Below are 20,423 nucleotides of genomic sequence, written 5' to 3' on the forward strand. Positions count from 1 at the left end.
CATTTTCGGGTGAACTATTCTTTTAATAGAGTACAGTAAATCAAACCACGATGTCTCAATATGCTAGAACTCATTTAGCATCTTAAAGGGATAGTTCACCCAAAAATGAAAATTCTCTCATCATTTATTCACTCCTATGTCATCTCAGATGTGTATGACTTTCTTTCTTCAGCAGAACACAAACTAAGATTTTAAGAAAAATATCTCAGCTCTGTTGGTTCTTTCAATGCAAGTGAATGGTGGCCAGAAATCTGAAGGTCCAAAAAGCAGATTAAAGCAGCATAAATGTAATCCATAAGACTCCAGTGGTTAAATACATATCTTCAAAAGCAATATGATAGGTGTGGGTGAGAAACAGATCAATATTTAAGTCCTATTTTACTATAAATCTTCACTTTCGTTTTCACTCTCACATCTGAAAGTCACATGTGACGCTTGTTTAGTTTCACTTTCATATCTCAAAGTGAAAGTGGAGATTCATAGTAAAAAAGGACTTAAATATTGATCTGTTTGTCACCCACACCTATCATATTGCTTTTGAAGATATGAATTTAAGCACTGGAGTCATGTGGATTACTTTTATGCTGCTTTTATCGGTTGTTTGGACCTTTACATTTCTGGCCACTATTCACTTGCATTGAAAGGACCAACAGAGCTGAGATATTCTTCTAAAAATAATTTGTGTTCAGCAGAAGAAAGAAAGTCATACACATCTAGGATGGCTTGAGGGTGAGTAAATGACGAGAGAATTTTCATTTTTGGGTGAACTGTCCCTTTAAAACTCTATTTTTTTCGTCTTGTGCATCTTTTCAGCTTTATTTATATTCCCTGCAAGACTGCAGCGCATCTTTCTCTCCTCAGTGTGTCTTTAATCACGCAGTGTGTGTAAATGAGCTGGCGGTGGGGTGAGCTCTGTCTCGTGTACAGATGTGTGGGCCGGCCGCAGCAAGAAAGATCTGACCAAATTAATATGTGCACGCTGAGTCTTCTGTCTCTTTCTGGCTTGTTGAGGTGTTTTAAATGAAAGTCCTCCCTTGTATTCACACTCAAAGGGACACGTAGGCAGACAGTGGGCGTCTCGTCTCCATTCTGTCAGCCTCCTGTCAGCTGATTTATTTGACACCTGTCCAGTCACCTGACTGTCTACATTTATGAATGTCCATTATCGTTGGCATCGCATAAAAATGATAAATGTATTAGTATCTCAGGTGTATGAATTTTGATATCTCTTTTTAATTTTTGAAATGTTTCCATGCTGAAATGACCAGCATAACTCGTCACCTGCAACACTGCAAAATAATTTTCTTAATCAGTAAAACAATGCTTGTTTTCTAGTAAAAATATCTTAGCATATTTTAAACAAGATACATATATTCGAAAAGATTAATTGAATAAGATAATAAGACATGTTTTTTAGAAAATATGTCTTGAATTTAGTATTTTTCTTAGCCTAAGTCACCTCAAGCAAATGTATCTTGTTTAAAGGATGTGTACAAATTTGTACTGGAAAACAAGACAAAGATACTGATAGAGAAAACCATTTTTGAAGTGTAGGCTGTGCTTCCAGGCTTCTTAACTAGCTTAACTAACAAGACAAATTAGGCTGGTTGACCATCCTTAGCAGGTAAGTTTTGCACTTTGCTGGTAAACAGCGTGGCTATGGTGGTCCACCAGCTAGACCAGCACCAAACCAGCATAAACCAACCTTGATCAGGATGGAAATTCATGCTGGTCTAAACAGGTCTTTTCAGCAGGGTTGTGTTTGTGTACATGTGTAACAGATTGAACACTTACAGTGAAGTGAGGGAGCGCAGGCCACTAAATGCATCTTCTGCAATTTCGGAAATCTGATTCTTGCTCAGATCTCTGCAATAACATTAAACACATACAAAAAGAGATATTACAGCAGACTGTTAGACCAACAAAGAGATAGTTTGTACATTTTTCTGACAGGATGTCAATACCCTATAAATACCTAAAAAACTCAATACTGAGATGGCAACCATTAGCATCTAAACTTTAAGGTTCTCGGTCATAGAATGGAAGCTAGATTTAAGTGTTTGCCAGTTTTGGGTTAAATGGAGTGGAGTTTTGATTAAGTGGGTTACCTTTGAAATGATTTACTAAAGGGTGCACAGCAGAAGATTACTGCAAAAAATATCCAAACATCCTTAAAACAAGGTACATATACCTTAAATGGATACCCCCAAAATTTTTTTATTTATTGTTTACTCACCATGTTTTTCTAAACCAATATTACTGTCTTTTTTTTTTCGGTACACAAAGGGAGAAAGTAAAAAAATAAATAAAAAAAATAAAAAAATAAAAAAAACTGCTCAGTGATGTCATACAATGGCAGTGGATGGTGACCACCTCTTTAAGCTTTAAAAGGATGCAGTATTATAATTCAGACATCTAATAAATGTTTCAATGTGACTCATGCCTAGTTCTGAAGGCATGTAAGTTTTGGTGAGAAACAAACCAAAATCTAATTGATTATTTAGTGAAAATCTTGACTGGCTGTTGCTCTACTGTGCACGCGTTCATTAGAGCGCACAAGAGCTGTAGTTACGCGGCCTCGCTTGAGAGATGGGAGTTCAAGCAAAAACTCGCTTCTTGGTACAATCGGACCACCACAGAGATATTAACAACAAAAAACACAATATAGCTGCACACAAACCAGAGAACCGAACTTACAAAACATGTCTGAAGAGTTTGAAGTCAAAGAATAGATGCATTTCTATTTGTATGAACTGGAGTACTTGGAAATCAAACTGAGATAGATTAAAGAGCTGCACATACACATTCAGAAGCCACAGTCAGACAGAGAGTACAGGAGAACACAGTGTTTTGGAGGTTTTGGATGTTTTGCTTACCAAAAGTGAAATGGAAGAATCTGAGAGAAAGCCAGAGGGAGTGGAAATGTCTGTCACGTCTTCTCCATTCCGAACTGGTGTATGTGTGACAAAACTCTGAAAAGAGCGATCGACAGAATGTCCAATCGCTCGTCGCGGCTGGTTAAGACGAAAACTCTATATAAACATAAAACACATAAGTCTCGGTGTGAGACACAATGTGAGTGTGGCTGCATCAGCCACCTCCATCTCTCTCTGTTTGATTTCTGAGTACTCCAGTTCATACAAATAAGGCTGGTCACAGAAATGCATCTCCTTGTAGACTTCAAACTCTTCAGACAAGTTCAGTTCTCTGGTTTGTGTGCAGCTGTGTTGTGTTTATGGAGTAAATATCTCTGTGGTGGTCTGATTGTACCAAACAAGCGAGTTTCACTTGAATGGCCCATCTCGCAAGCGAAGGCAGCGTTACTGCTGCTCTCGTGCACTCTCATGAACGCGCAAGGAGAGCAATGGTCAGTCAAGATTTACTCACTAAATAATCAGTTAGATTTTGGCTTGTTTTTTCACCAAACCTTTTCGTATGTCTTCAGAACAAGGCATTAATCACATTGTATAATTTATTAGACTTCTGAATTTTAAAGCTTGAAGAGGTGGTCACCATCCACTGCCACTGAGCAGAAACCTTTTTCCAAATTTCTCCATTTGTGTACCGAAAAAGATATTTCTAATATTGTTTTATATTGGTTAATATTACTTTTACTATCTAAAATGGTAAAAGTATCAGCTTGTGTTGTTGTGTGCAGAAATTCATGCTTACATTCTTTTCAGTTTCTTGTAGGTGGAGAATGCTCCTGCTGGGATACTCTTGATCATGTTCTGCTCCAGACGACTGCAGAGGAATAGATGGATATGTTTTGTTACACAATGCTGACTTTTCCATTACACTAGTAATTGTACATTACATTTTCATGTACATAACATTACAAAACAAATATAGCAGAGTGCAGAATTCATATTACTGTAGGTGTTTTGCAAATGCTCATGGAGCATTTCAGATTTATACCACTCACAACACAGATCAGCTGGCAAACTCATATCTTAGATTCTAAAAGCATTTAAATAATAATTCCTTATATTTTTGTAGCGCTTTTCAAGGCACTCAAAGCACTTTAGATAGTATAGGGGGACTCTCCTCAACCACCACCAGTGTGTAGCATCCACCTGGATGATGTGACGGCAGCCATAGTGTGCCAGTACGCTCACCACACACCAGCTATTGATGGAGAGGAGAGTATAGTGATGTGATAAGGCTGCTGACATTTCGATGTCTTTTTCTGTGTATGTCCATTCTAACAACCAAAAATACTCATCTTTGTGCTAAGAGTAGACCTGCACCCTTAAAGTGAATGTTCCTGTCTGAGATACGGCCAGGCTGTGTGCATACTCTGACAGTCCAGTAGTTTATGACTTGTCTATACATTGAGTGTTCAATTTGTGTTTAGGCTCTGGGATCAGACCGCACTCTGCCTAAGAAATAAGCACAATCCTACTGCATGCTCCAGGTTATACATCATTTCATTAGCCCAATTTGTTTTTGGCCATGGACTCGGTTGGGCTAATGTGTCCTAGCCTGCATATCCATTTATTATGCAAAGGTCATACACTATTGAAATAACAACAATGGCGAGGAACAGCACATATCTGGGCAATTACTACCTGTCCTTTAGCGCAAACAAGGATCTTGGAATCAATCTGGATACCAAATACCCTGACCAAGACGATATGGACGCTCTCCAAAGCAAGAGAACATTGAATCAGACAATACGTGCAAAGCACATACACAAACTCAAGTGTTTTCTTTGTAACAGTATGCATGTGTGCGTGGGAGTTATTTCACTGCTATATGATCATTAAACACAATGTCTCAGCCCAATCTCACAATGAAATGTCATTCTAGCTATGTTTTTCCATTCACTGCTTAAACGTGTCTCAGTGGATGTTTTTAACCTTGTTTCAGAGAATACTGTAAAGTATTGTTTATAATGTGTGCGAAGAACACAGAATACGGAACTATCTAGAACAACTATATGGTCAGACATTTTAATGCCTACAGTATGAATTATATTATTATGTTTGTTTTTTACTCTCAATACTCAAATTTAACATGCTTATATAATGTAAACTGTACCCCACATGTAAATAAAAGGTTACACACTGTAAAAAGTGAAACTGTGCAACTGTTACCGTAAGGAGCTTTTTCTGCCTGCACTGACCCTTAAAAATTACTTTTGTTTGTGTAACCTATGTAGTCAGGTTGATTTAGTCACATCATTTGATCATTTCGATTTTACCACATGAAGCATTTTTAGGTTACATGGGAAAAGATTTTTCATAGTGCAAGCTGAGATTTTAACTTAAAAAATTAAACCAAATCAAATAAAAATCCATAGCTGACTAAATCCCAAGTTAACCAAGTCTTTATGGAATCCTTTTAAATGTGGTTAAAATGCTAATTTTGCTAGAGTGATGTATTCCTATGAGACTATGTAGCATTGTCAGTATACACATTTCATATCAAATCACAGAACACATAAGTTGAGCAAGCTCAAATCTGTAACTGACTGATCTTAGAACACACTGCTGTCCTGGATTTTTAGATTGGACTCATTCTCATCCCTTGACTGGCTGTCTAATTGCCTAAATCCTGCAGACAGACGAGTAGACTAGCGGCACTCAGTTAGATCTATCTGCAACTGCGGCACAGCGCTAACGCGGTCGCTAATGAGGCTGCTTCACTGCGCTGCTAATGGCCTTTGTTATATGACAGGAGAAAAAGGCAGATCACTACACAAAGGAAACCAGCAGTAAGTACTTATCACATAAGCAGATTTTACAAAAAAAAAAAAAAAAAAGTTGGGGGGGGGGGGGTTTGAGGGGGAGGGGGGTTAAGGGAGTGATTTTGAGGAGTGAAACCATACATTTCCACAATTCCTTCAGGCAGGTTGGCAGGAATCTCAGTCAGGCCTTTTCTTCTGCAGTCTACAATGTTGTTGTTGCAGGTGCAAGTGGCGGGACAGATGGACGCCTGAGGGGCGCATGACCTGGGCTCCATCTGAGCAGGACCTTAAAAAAAGAGAAGGTAAATTGACAACCTTGCTGGATAAAAAAGCTTAGGCTGGTTTGCTGGTATTAGCTGGTCCCCCAGCCTGGTCAGGCTGGTCTGTTGTTATTTGGTTTTAGAGGGGTTTGGGGACTTGTCAGCTTGGCCAGGCTGGGACAGGTAGACAGCTAAAAAAAGCTGGGAAGAAAAGAAATAGAGAATGTGGATAACATTAAAATCGATTTGACACAATTTTTAGGCAATTCAGAACTGAATATAATTATTTTTAATAGTCCTAATAAATATTGTATTAAATCATGACTATGAAAATTAACTCAAGTCCTAATAACAGCATGACTCAAGACTGGTGAAAATAGATTTTAATAAGTACATAATCAGCAAGAACAGACTTCTTGTTGTTTTATTGTCTTCCTTTGGAGCTTAATTAAGAAATGCTTTCTCCTGCAGCATGTTTAGTATTTATGTTGCAGTATATTCATCAGTTGATTAATCAGAGGGAGAGGCAGAGGGGCTGAATGTGAACTTTTTCACCATTGAAACTTAAAGGTCCATTAAGAAACAGGTTACAATGGGTTTATAAAACAATACAGTAAAAAGGCCCTCAGTGTTTACTTGTATTAAAAAGCCAATATTGGCACATTAATTATTAGTACATCTGAGAATATAGAGGCACAGTAGATGGATAAGTCTCACAAAAACTGTCAAGAAATGTTCAGGTTATATTTCACGGCAAAGAAGAAAAAAAAAATTACGTTTTGCATAATGAAAATAAAACTTTTTTTAAAGACTATTAATATTTTTTGCAATGTAACATTATTGTCATGACAATTATTTATATGGACATTTATATGTACTTCATAGTTAACTATATATTATTAATATATTAATATATACAATATAATATATTAATAATATGTTAATAATTATAATAATATTAGGGTTGTCAATCGATTAAAATTTTTATCGAATTAATTACATGATATGCCAACAAATTAATTTAATTAATCCCAATTAATCAAAATCATTAAAATGTAGAAAAACACATCTCGATACCCCTGCATTCATAACTGAGCTCTGTCCAGCTGTGTTTGAATGCAAGAACGCTGTCTGCTGACGCTAACAGTACATGCCCACTGATGCGGAAAAAATCGACTCAATGGCGTTCACAACACTCGAGAGCTGCCGCTTTGGGGGTGTGTTTGTAATATGTAAAGTGAGTGTGTATTGTCTATCATTGTTTTCAGTACACGAGCAATAATATCGCAATTACAGTTGAAAGATGCCAGCTTAATTTCCGAATGTCAGAAGTATATAAACTGTGTTGATTTATTATTATACTTTTGCTTACCCAGCCACATTATTGCCACAACGAATGCATGCAATCATCATTTGAAATCTTTTTGAAATCAGAACTACACATAGCATTTTAGCATTTCCCAACTTTTGATGCTCTTGAATGCTATCAAAGCTTTCTCTGCACCGCTGTCAATCCCAAAATTCACCTTGCGAGCATGCCGCTTGACTACCATATGAATTAATTGAAAAAGCCCTCTCATTCGCTGTTACTAAGGTTAGGTATAGGGTTAGATTTAGTGGTAGTGTTAAGGTTAGTAGTAGGTTTAGGGGAAGGTGTAGGGTTTCTGGTTGACTTCAAATAAACACATTAAACACTGTGTGAATGTCGCATGTGGCTCTCACGAGATAGTGTGGTTTGTTACCTGAACAGCTGTAGTTGTGCTTACTGCCCCATGCTGACTGAGAATCATAAAAACATTAAGGTGGTCCAGTGAGCTCCCTTATCCCTTTTCACGGTCCAGGGGCATAATTAATTGCTAGTTTTTATATAACTATTTACGTAAGATTGGCTTTATGAACAATTTACACAAAAACTTGTTTTGCTGGTGTTTTATGAATGAGGCTCATTGCATCCAGACAGTTTGATTTTAATTAATGTATTGCAGTAATGAAAATTTGATATTCTCCCATTCCAGTAATAATTTGGGGAAAATATGCTTAACTGTCATGAAAATAATGTCACGATGCCAAAAAATCTCAATAGTACTAAAACAGGCCTTATTCTACTTATACAAATTATAATTTCTTATTTTTTCCTTTGGATTTAGTTCTGAAATCAAAGACAATCACAGAAACAAAAAGAGAAGCAGCGATCAAGAAAGTGGAGGAGAAAGAGCATTGGAGAAAATGAGAGAGCAATACAGTGAAACAGAATGGCATTGAATGGCAATTCTGTTCCATACCTGTGCAGACAAAATCTCTCTTCTGAACATCAGGGACATTGAGACCTCTCATATGGGCGGGGGCCATGCACTGTGTGAAAGGAGCCAGCCCCCTCCTCTGCCGCAGCCAATCAGAGAGCCAGGACAGGTGGCAGTCGCAGTGCAGGTTGTTGGAGTGCAGACGACTGGAGGAGAGAGAATAAGCAGGGACAGATAGTGAGATGGTCTCTGATAAAGGTCAGAGGCGGTTTGTATATGTACTGATCATGTTGGAGTGGGTGATTACTGAGAAATGTAAATAGAACTCTCTGTAGAAAAAAACCCACAATACAAATATTTCACTGATGTTATATTCCATCTGTGATGTACCATTTAAATGCAAAGGATGAAGGAAATAGCTGCTGAGATCATGCTAATATTCATACGGAGAATCTCTATAAAGCTTTAGTAGACTGTGAATAACACATCTGAATTAAAGTGACAATATGTGTGTACAACATTCTATTGTACAGATAATTGTAGCATCCGTAAACCGCTCACAATTACCCTGAGATTAAACCCTCATTTCATCAAGGTCTTCAGTAATATGGCACAATTCTCAATAACACCTTTTACATCATAATATAAATCTCTCAAGGGCCATTACACAAAGGGTAGAAGAGACACCACTCAAAGATAGAGTGGTGTAAACAAATCAAAAGGCACAGCTACACGGTCACTGATGTCTGTAAATGAAATGACAGTCCAAATCTTGTTAGGGTGATAAAAAACACACATTGACAATTGCAACATGGGGTGGCAGTTTTAATTGAGCCTTTCCCATTAAAGATCCAGTATCTGGCCCCCTGTCTTTGCGGATTAATTACAGCTGAGTGGGATTACAGAGATGGATGACATGCGGAAAAGAGTCTCGGCTGTCTCAGGTGTGGATGGGCACAATGGGGCAGCTCCGCATACAGTACCTATCGACCGTGATGCACAGAAAATGACTACTTGTCTAGCTGTGGGAGTCTTCTTGTGCTTTTCATTTATGGAAGTTATTGAATAGCAAGCACCATGGGGTGATATCATTTGATCTAATTGAATGCACAAAGATAGTAAGCCAGGATAAATGGGGGAGGGGATAGGAAAGGTGAGTTAAAATGGACAATTTCATCAGAAACCTGGAGCCAACCACCATCCTCCTACACTAAATGGATTACCGACATCTCTAAACATTTGATTTAATAAGTTGCAACAAATTCAATACAGATATATCAGAGATATTACAGACAGAAAATTCAATCCAAAGGAAGTGGGTAGCAACGAGAGCCTCACTGTGGATAATTCAATACTGCCCAGGGAGCAACGCACCCCGCCATCCGCGCATCAGCAAATTCAATCCCGCATGAGGGGGCTGGACTGTCTGATGGGCTGACTGATGGGAGGGAGGCCAGACTGCTTGGCTGTGGAGCTTGTGCTACAGATGACTCCAGGGAGAACACTCGGTGGCCATGACAAACAAAAGGAGCAATAGATGGAAAGACAACTGACAGTTTGGAGGAGGAAGCTTCAAACATCTACACCAGGGTCACAATAACCTCAAACCCTTGTGTTTCAGACAAAGATTTAAGCTGTTTTTGGCCTTTCACAATTCAGACCCTAAAATCAAGCATAACTAGTCTTTACTGCTGACATATTTCTTTATTTATGCCTCTGCTAGACGAAAAGTTCTGAGAAGAATGACCACACTCAAATAATAACAAAAGCATCTCTTAGTTCGTGTTAATATCATAGGTCAGCCACAGATTGGAGAGATTCAGGCGAGGTTTGGGGGCTGTGCAATTATTTGTATCAATTGTGGTTTTGGTCCGACATTGCAAAAGGAGCACAGCGACATACGCTATGTGTAATAGAGCCATCTCGCTGGCTTCATTCAAGACAATGTTTGCTGCGCAAACAGACCGCCACTTTGAAAACTGGCATGCCGTCAACATGGAGCCTGGAAAGGGGCTACCATAAAGCACGAAATCCCCACAATAAGACTTAAGGTTTAGTGTTAATGTCACTGAATATTGATGTGTAAATGTCTAACCTCTATGGAAAAAATTGTTGGCAAACCTTTTTTGACAATCCCCTTATGCAGTATGATGTAGTACTGTAATACCATGCAGTAGACAAGAAGGTTCTTAGTACTCACAGTGTCCGCAGCTTGGGCATGTGGTTGAAGCTTGACAGTGGGATAAGGGTGATGTTGTTGTTGTTGAGAGTGCTAGGGAAAAAAGAGATAATATATATATATATATTGAAAAAACATAATTTACCTCGATAAAGTGTTAGTTCACCCTAAAATACAAATTCTGTCCTCAGAAGGCAGAATGTTAGCCGTTCACATTCATTGTATGAAAAAAAAAAATGAAAAAGATGCAATTAAATTGAACGGTGACTGAGACTAACACACAGCCTTACATCTCCTTTTTTGTTCTATGGAAGACAAAAAGTCATGAAGATTTGGAACAGCATGACAGTGAATAAATGATGACAGAATTTTTGGGTGAACCACCACTTTAACATAGATTTTTTTTCGAATAACCCCAGAAGAAATTAGTGGTTTGTGTTCAAAGAAGTGTGTAATAGGTTTTAAAATATGATATCATCAATGATGTGCACATTTGTAATTATGGACGGCAAACCTCTCTGTTTCCTGTCAAACTGGCCACGGCTTCTGATTAGTGCCACTTAGCTGGCCTAATCTTGCAATCAATCCATCCCACCCTGTTTCACACACGTACACATCTCCATCTCCTGGAAAAATAAAGCGGGTCTGGAATTTCTCTATTTAGGACTTTGATGGTTCCTGCCTGGTGAGGAGAAACTGCTGAATCTTGCAGACTATGCCAGCTCAGTTTACAGCTTAGGTTCGGGGTGTTCCTCCTAATGAAAGTTTTAATGACTGTTTTGGAATGATTCCTCCTAAAGGCTCTTTCAGTTTTACAGTGCATACACATTTAAACAAAAGTTGTGGAAACATTTGTGCTGATTGCAGTCCTTGCTGACACGCTATTCTGCCAAATATTGGTCTTTCTTTTCAATTAAGGACAGCGAATTAAATCTAAACATTCAGGTAAACAAACGAGGAAAACAGTTATGACCACACAGTTGACCATGTCTGTGATCAAATTCATAATTCCAACAATGGAAACTTCCCCAGCCAAAGTCCATTTCTTGAAGGGTGCAATAAAATTGCACAAATCAGTGAAAAACTAATCCCTCTAAAATATAACATTCTTGTGGAACTTTAATAATATCTGAATATTGACTTTGGCTTAGATCTCTGGTGGAACACTTTATTATGAGTGCGGGAAAGAAGAAAACGCACTAAATGGAATGGAAAATTATTGTTATTCTACACATACACACACAGAAAATTACACACAGGGTGAAGGAATCACCCTTGTGAGCCGTTGACCAAATCCACACTAGAAAGTGATCCTCTTGTCAAGGCCACTGTGGCTCAGAGGTTTCCTTGCTGTTCTATGCACTATGGAGATGTAAATAGGCTAGATGAAGCTCTAGGCAAGCCTAAAGGGAGGAACGCCCTGGTAAAAGCCTGTAATACCAAACCATCACCATTATGAAATGCAATCTGGCCAGGAAGGACTCACTCCTATCTGTAATCCCATGCTCTCCTGTGGGAGCATCCTCCAAAGTTATGTGATGATGTAGGCAAAGAACAGAATGAAAATGATCACCAGACTGAGAAAAAGGAAAAGTAGTAAGGACAGTTAAAGGGATAGTTCACCCAAACATGCAAAACATTTTTCCAAACCCAAATGACTTCGTTTCTTCCATGGAACATAACATAACACCTTAGAGTGGTGGTGGCGTAGTGGGCTAAAGCACATAACTAGTAATCCGAAGGTTGCTGGTTCAATTCCCACAGCCAGTGTCCTTGCGCAAGACACTTAACTCCAGTTTGCTCCGGGGGGATTGTCCCTGTAATAAGTGCATTGTAAGTTGCTTTGGATAAATCGTCTGCCAAATGCATAAATGTAAATAACAGAAGCATTCAGCTGAAAATCTCCTTTTGTGTTCTGTGAAAAAAAAAAAAAAAAAAAAAAAATTCACATGGGTTTAGAACAACATGAACATCCATTTTGGGGTGAAATATTTTGTTAAAAGGAAAGAGGATGCACACAGTGCACTGAACAGCTTGTGTTTGCCATGGTAGTGCGCTGCTGCTCATTCATATTTTAGACATCCGGTTTCCAGGATTAGATGCCCTGAGTAAAAATAATCTCATATAGATTCATTCATGCAATCGTAATTTGAACAAGCAGGAACTGGACTGCACGCTGCAGTCATGTTAAGTCGGCTTTAAACTGACGTGTTCCCTGCTGAGAGCGATGACCTTCAGTGTCAGGTGGATAGACCACACCTGTTAATACGGGCTGTTCTCTGGCCTGACTTTAAGAGGTAGTTCACCCACAAATGAAAGGTCTGTCATCATTTACTCACTCTTATGTTGTTTCAAACTTGACTTTCTTTCTTTAGTAGAACAGTGTAGTCACAATTCACTTTCAATGTATGGGAAAACAGAATAGATCTCCTTTTGTGTTCCATGGGGAAAACAAATAAGTCATACGGGTTTAGAATAATATGAGAGGGAGAAATTGATGACAGACCTTTCATTTTTGGGTGAAATATCCCTGTAAGCCTTGCTATTGGAGGGAAAGTAAAACATTGGACCAAGGGTCTTTAACATGAGCCCACCAGAGAGATACCATTTTACGTAAAGTTAGCCCAAGACTGTAAATTTTCCCATTTATCCAGGCCCCTGAACTGCAGAAGGCCGCCCACTGCTGTGACGTGGGATCTCAGTAAATAACAGCACAGCATGACCAGCCCTGGTTAAAGCCACTCCTGATAATTGAAGATCACATTGTGTCATTTTAATTCCTTTGTCTTCATTGCAGGCGATATTAAGTTATTCAGCCTGTGTCGCCTTGTAACTGACCATAAATCAAAAATGTTTTAAGAAAATTCAACCAGCGCAGGGGGAGGACCACAACCATGGCGTCTCCCGAGAAAAGAGCATCCAAGCTAAAACTAAATTAAATCACTGCTGGATCCTGACAACTTCCATGCTGTAAAGCTTGACTGTGTAACTTTATGATTTTATTTAAAGCTCTATTGATGCAGGAGTCAATAGAATTGCACAGTTCTTAATTGCTCATAACACTTAGCCTTCAGATAGCAAAGGGACACGTTTTCTTTCAGTTCCTTTTTCTTTTCCAGACCATGTCAAGAAAGCTTTCCCACAGTCGCAAAAAGCTCGAAAGTGGGGTCTCTATTGCTCTTGGGCTTTCTTCAGGCCCTCATTAGGGGAACTTGGATAGGGTCTGGATTCTTCACTCCAAAAAGATGGCTGCGTTTTTAGAGCCAGAGCATTTTGAAATAAGATGTTTTGGTGGATGCAGGGGGCAGGAGAGAAATGCTTAAAGTGCTCCCGGCATCTGACTTAGTGTCATACACTAATACAAGTGAGAAACTGGGGGGCACAGACACTGTTATTTGAGATGACAAGTCAAGGAAGAGCAGTGCTTTTCGTGATAAAACCTTTGGGTACTGAACTTTATACTAAATCACTTTGGTAGGAAATACCAATAATGCAAATATCATTAATGTAATTGTGTACGTGTGTGTATGGGTGTGCGGGGGTCCCATGTAGGAATGTGCACGGATAGTTGACATTTAGTTAACCTTTCGATGCGCCCCTATTCAAACACCAAAATCACTATTTGGTTATTCTACACGTGTAATAGACGTCTTTAACCCGATTTGAACTCGACAAGTTCCGACTAACCGCCTGGTTTTCTGGCTGGGTTTGGTTCAGTTTTTCAAGTATAGTGCTGTTTTTTCTATATACTGTCAACACATGCTGGATGTACGTCTTTAACTGTTGCGTTGAACCAAACTGTTTTTCTTTCAGCGCTCGTGCAGGATCGCCGCATTTATACACACCAAGCAAGGGTGTAGATTTGGCTTGAACGTTGGGGGAGTTGCAGGTTGAAGCATTTAGCCATGTTTCCATTGATCATGGTTTAAATAATAGGAGGTTGTAATTGCTTGTTTTGAATATTAAGGGGGTTACCCCCCCAACCCTCCGCAATCTACACCCCTGACACAAGTAAAATTAAAAATAACTTTCTTTTTTATCAAAGCATTTCGAAACACCTGCATTGTGTTTCATTCGTTGTGCTGCATTCTGAAGAAGTTCAGGTTGCATAGAGGACTATTACACCGTGTTTTTCACCAAGCAAAGTTTCAGCACTTGATAAACAGTAAGACTGTTTCCTTTTTCTCTCACAGTGCACTTTATTTGCTTTATTACCGCATCCCGACGAAAAACCGATTAACCGCTCATGAAACCTTGCGGTTAACCGAATGCTAAAAACAGTAACCATGCACATTCCTAGTCCCATGTGTGCATCCATTCAGCATACGGAACAATAGGCATATACAAGACAGCTGGCATTCCTATTTCCAGTTCTACTTAAATGTGAAAATGTGAATCGTTTATGGTTTACTTTGAACTGTCAGAGACTTCTCAACTCTACATAATCTATAAGCGAGGACAGTTTAGGTGAGCACATTTGATTATTGCCTCGCTCAGCTGTATCGCTGGATGAGCAAAACAATGTGACAAAAATATAGCGTTTTTGTGATGATGCACTGTTTCTCGTTGGGAAAAAGTAGCTTGTTACTGGAAATGCTATAGTGATGTGAAAATAGCTGAATTACTGTCGTTTAACTGAAAAAATATAGTTAGGTATAGTTTAGTTAGTTACTCCCCAACACTGATGTGTTCTACCACTGTTTCCTTGCTGTCTTTCTGATGTGAGGACACTTGTAGATGTTGCCATGGTTCTATGGGAAAGTATTTCCACTCTTGAAGCACAGTGGTGAGTTTGCGATGCAAGTGCCCTACTGAGCAACTGTAAGTTTACAGGGCAGCCCTGCGTCAGGCCCTTGAGTCAAAATAAATTAGCAAAGTGCCTCCAGATGGGGCTTGATTTAATTATGAATGCTCAGACTCCTCCACTTGTTGCAGTGTGATGGAATTCATGCAAGCGGGATGGAAATGTTTGCCTTTGTTTTGCTTAGCGAGAAGAGTTCAGCTACAGCGCAAAGCCGCAATCAGATGCTATTCCGCTAATTCAAATAAACCCAGCGAGGATAAACAGAGAAATAACATGATCTGCCGCACATAATCCCGTCCATGTGGTTTGCGTCAAAGTGTAGTCTTATTAGAAAGAAAGAAAAAAAGAACAACACTAGCGCTTGGCATTTAAGAGTGAAAAAAATAGGTTTTCACCCAGTGGAGAGAAGCTTAGTGGCTGTATAAACCTCCGCCGAGAGTGCCAGGAGGATGCAGAGTGAGGATGGGAGGAAAGGAGAGGCAAACTAAACAGGTACTACACCAAATACAGACACGCTTCCCTTGCCATTGATGAGGCCATTATGGCGCAAATGAGGACAGATTGAATCTAAGCTTTTCTGTCGCCCTACCTCCTCTCTCTGGCCATTGAGGAGCGAATGATTAATTGTGCGCAGGGGTCCCGACTGCCGAAACAGACGATTTCCAACCCGCCAGCCCCCCCCCCCCCATCTCCTTCCTAAGCTTTGGCGTAGACCACACGAAGATAACGCAATGGGGCCATGTCTGGTGGCAAGGCAATTTCCTGTGCTTGAAAGTGCTGTTTGCGAGCTAATGACAGCTCTCCCCATCCACTCCCCTAATCCATCCCCTCATTTAGCCATCAGCTTGCCCTTTCTCCCTCTGCCTGCCTGTTGTCTGTCACATAAAGACCTGTCTATTTACTAAAGACAACCTTTCAATCAGGCCTTGCAGCAGTTAGACTGATTTGTCCAGAGGGAGGCCAAGCCGTGTTAGAAATTAAAGATGCATGGAATATCTGATTCAAGGGAATGTGTTCTCCCTGGTTCCCACAGTGGGACCGCCGACACATAGCTATCATTCTAGAGGACATTTGTTAAACCTGAAAAGAGCTAATGTTTTTTACGGGAGCACAGGGGTTAGAAATGATTAGGATAAGGGGTGGCAGGGGCCGAAAAAGAGCAAAGCTCAGTTTTATCATTGCCAAGAGGAACATTCAAAAGGCTTTGCTCAGAGTAAATGACATTCTGAAGGTAGAAAACAGCCAAACCAAAAGCATAGAGAAGCAGAAATTATATTTTTTGACCTTCCATTTGAAATTCACAATATTTCATTCATAATACTTTTAGGTTCCGATCAAATGCCCACTTCAACATGAATGCAACCACAGCAATGGGATGTCCTTTCCCAATCAGCATGTTTCCATGTTCTTGAGTCTGACAGTCTAGCATGTTCTAACCAGGATTAATACTCCTGCCTCTTCATGCTTTTTACACAATCAACATTGAGTCTGACAACACACTGCAAATGTATAGAAGGTTTGCCATTAAGGCCCTCCTGTTGGTATTTCATGGTACGCTTCTGAGCTACATACAAAAGAGTCTAAATAAAAGTATGAAAACCTCATTAAATGGCACTCATGGTTAGGAGTACATCTGGGGAAATCAAAAGAAGAAGAATGCATTTGGTGAGACTAAAGTATGCAGTTTTGCATATCGACAAGGCCTGGTTAACCACAAAGTCGTCCCCATTGGGGCGCAAGCCCGAGCTATAACGGTAAACTTGCTTTAGTTCGATCAGAGCTGCCTGTGCCAAGCTGTCGAGAAAAACTTGCTGCACACACACTGACAAATGACAGTGTTTGGCAGGAAGGGAGAATGGAGGTAATGTGAATATTTAGGCCTTCTTATCAAGGCATGATGGGGAGAAAAGTCACCTTCAGGAGATGGCACGGCAATGTCTCTGCACTTTCCTGCTCATAAAAAATGACACATCGGGGCAAAAATATTCACATGATTTGACATTTGATTCAGAGCCAGAATTTTCTGTACAAAAGTGGTTATAAAATATGTAGAAGCTCCAGAGCTTGAGAGAGTTCTATGTGTGTGTGTTTAAATGTGTGTACAGACAGGGCAGAGCAGGGTATGGGGAGTTTCCAAAACGCTGTTTCTCACAATACTAAAAATTCCCTTAAAACATTTACACCACATTTTGGAAAATAACCCAGAAGGATAATTTTAAATATTTTTCAAAGATTCCACAAAAAAGCCAGGAAGAATCATAAAATGCATACATATTTGTTTTTTTCTGGCAATTTGCAAAAGACTCTTGCACTCTCATTGTGTGTTTATTAAAGACTTTTAACACGTAACAACATATATCAGATGAGAATGTGCTCATTCTACTGCTGCAAAATATATTTGCTCAAATACATGACCAGTTGGACAGTCTTTATGCTCTCTTTGGCCATAGGAGTATTTATGTATACAATATTTGGCCATCAGACTGTAGTTTGAACATATACAGTAAGCTTTTTGCTCTCCTTTTTCATGAACAGTTTAAAAGTAAGAAGTTCCTCTTCTATACACACAAACAAAGAATCTCATTTGACCAAATAAAAAATATTCTGTATATTTAATGGTGGTGTGTGCATTAAAATTGACTTTGAGATATACCTTAAATATATTCAGTTATTCTTACAATACATTAAATCTCATGTATATATTATATTCGGAAAGTATGCACTACCAAGAGTTCACGGTTATTAAAACACCAACTTGAATTTCATGAAAATAATTAAAAAATATATAAGGTGGACACCTTACAATGCACTGTTCCGGAAAGTGTGCGCTGTCAAAAGGGCCTGATTATGTGTATCTTTTATAAAGCGATCAGAATAAAGAAATGAGAGCAAACGCTCAGTGGTACCTTCTCTTTTCACTTGTCCCAAGTATTAAATGGAAAATGGCAAATAATCAAAGAGGGTTCTCCCTATTAGGTAGATTTAAGTGCTCTGCAGATGAAGAGCTCACCAGTGTGCTGCCTACCGCACTTCCTTCGGCTCATTGGGATGCAAGTCACGTCCTATGTGAGAAAATGTCCGAGATAGCTTTGAAGTCATTATTTCAGTCATTAGCACAGTTATGTTAAATATAAATTACAATTCATCAGCAGAAAGGGCTGATCATCAATTCTGTGTAGTTTGGCAGGCGTTAAATCACTGGCAGTCATTTAGTAGTGGAGGAGAGTTAGCTAGGAATCGCTCGGTCTGGTCTTCATTCTGATCACCATTTCCAAAACTGATGGAATTGTTTAAAAAGGTCTCTGCTTTGGTATTTTGATAGTTGTTGTTTACAGGGATCACTGAAATATACCCAAATGTGCATGATGGGAAAGAATACTCAAATCTCTCAATAATGCCGCAGTGCACCATCTATTTTAATAGGCCTTTAACGATCATTGTGATTAAAGGAATCAGTTGGTCTTTGGAGTTATGCTTACCAAACCACACTCCCCAATGCATTAAATGCAACCCTTTAATTACAACTCGTCTGTGTTTTGGATTGCATAAGGCTTTTAAAACAAACACATTTTAACATCAAATTTTGTTTCTCATTCATCTCCAGTTATGACTCAAGTATCACATTATGGTAATCAACATTTTACATTTTTCTACTATCAAACACTGTTTTCAGAAGAATGTAACAGGTTCAATATGTTAAACTCAACTGACAGCATTTGTGGCATAATGATGACTACCACAAAAAATACATTTGACTCACAACTCTTATTTAAAAAAAAAAAAAAAGCAAAACTTGTGGTTATAGTAATGCAATTACAATGGAAGTGAATGGGGCCAGTCCAAAAGTTTCAAAAGTATAGCCACAATACATAAACATTATACATGCTAACATGATTTTAGTGTGATAAAATCAGATATTTACTGCCGATAAGGCTTTTAGCAGATTACAGGGTTTATCGTGTTTTGGCATCATGACAACGAAGTTATATTGGCTATAACTTGACACCAATAAGTTTAATAAGCAATTTTATAACTCTTTTTTTTTTCTCCCTTTTTCTCCCCAATTTGGCATGCCCAATTCCCAATGCACTCTAGGTCCTCGTGGTGGTGAAGTGACTTGCCTCAATCCAGGTCTCGGAGGATGAATCTCAGTTGCCTCCGTGTCTAAGACCATCAGTCCACGCATCTTATCATGTGGCTTGTTGAGCGCGTTACTGCGGAGACCTAGCGCGCGTGGAGGCTTCACGCTATTTTCCGCGGCATCCACGCACAACTCACCACGTGCCCCACCGAGAGCGAGAACCACATTATAGCGACCACGAGGAGGTTAACCCAACGTGACTCTACCCACCCTAGCAACCGGGTTTGGTTGCTAGGAAGCCTGACTGGAGTCACTCAGCATGCCCTGGATTTGAACTTCCAACTCCAGGTGTGGTAGTCAGCATCTTTACTTGCTGAGCTACCCAGGCCCCGCAATTTTATAACTCTAAAATCATGTCAGGATGGATAATGTTTTCGTCTTGTGGCTATACCTTGGAAACAGTGTGTATTTTAATGTTTACGGACTGACCCCATTCAATTTCATTGTAAAGATTTTTGCTTTATTTATTTATTTATTTATTTATTTTAATTGAGGAACAAGTCATGTGTTTCAATGTGTAAATGACACACCAAAAATTCATGAATGCATAAATAAACGCATAAAACTGTACTGTTTTCCCTTTATATTATGACATCCCTTTCACCATTATGACATAATTGACTGTAATCATATTTTTGGTGGTACATGAGATGGATCTCCATATGCTGTGCTGCCATTCAGATTGAGGTTGGGCTGATAAATCAGTCGTAAAATAAAGGTTAACCCAGGCTGCAATATCCCTCATGCTGTAAGACAGATGTGGAAATCATTACACTCACATTGAGACTCACCGAAGCATTAATATTGGTGAAATCGCTAACAGGCTGGACCTAAAGCACAATCCATACCTTAATTTCACCATCAGTTAACAAGACATGTCATACATTCAGTTAGCCATATGTTAAATCTGATAACCCCTTTCACGCTGTATGTGAGCCATACGGTTGAGCTTAATTACTGTGCAGTGGGTTATTTGGCGATGATACAGTCTCTTTTGCAGACCTGTGTGTTGTAGCCTCTCCAGTATGGTGGAGAGAAGGCTCAATCAGCAGGAAAGTGATGTGTATTCATGTTCTGCTGCTCTCCTTGGCTCTCCCAAAGGTCTTT

General features: G+C 39.2%; 1 protein-coding gene across 1 annotated transcript in view; it reads right to left on the reverse strand.

Moving 5' to 3' along the window:
• The window catches only part of LOC127413108 (slit homolog 3 protein-like), a 210,496-nt gene that overhangs the window by 60,421 nt on the left and 129,652 nt on the right, over positions 1-20,423 (reverse strand). Inside the window, exons 7-11 of the mRNA XM_051649976.1 lie at positions 10,393-10,464; positions 8,235-8,398; positions 5,834-5,978; positions 3,673-3,744; positions 1,795-1,866 (exon numbers count right to left, since the gene is read on the reverse strand). Of these exons, the coding sequence (XP_051505936.1) occupies positions 1,795-1,866; positions 3,673-3,744; positions 5,834-5,978; positions 8,235-8,398; positions 10,393-10,464 (525 nt within the window). The remainder of the gene's footprint in view (positions 1-1,794; positions 1,867-3,672; positions 3,745-5,833; positions 5,979-8,234; positions 8,399-10,392; positions 10,465-20,423) is intronic.

Source organism: Myxocyprinus asiaticus, chromosome 22 (genome assembly GCF_019703515.2).
Source record: "Myxocyprinus asiaticus isolate MX2 ecotype Aquarium Trade chromosome 22, UBuf_Myxa_2, whole genome shotgun sequence".
Lineage (NCBI taxonomy): Eukaryota > Metazoa > Chordata > Actinopteri > Cypriniformes > Catostomidae > Myxocyprinus > Myxocyprinus asiaticus.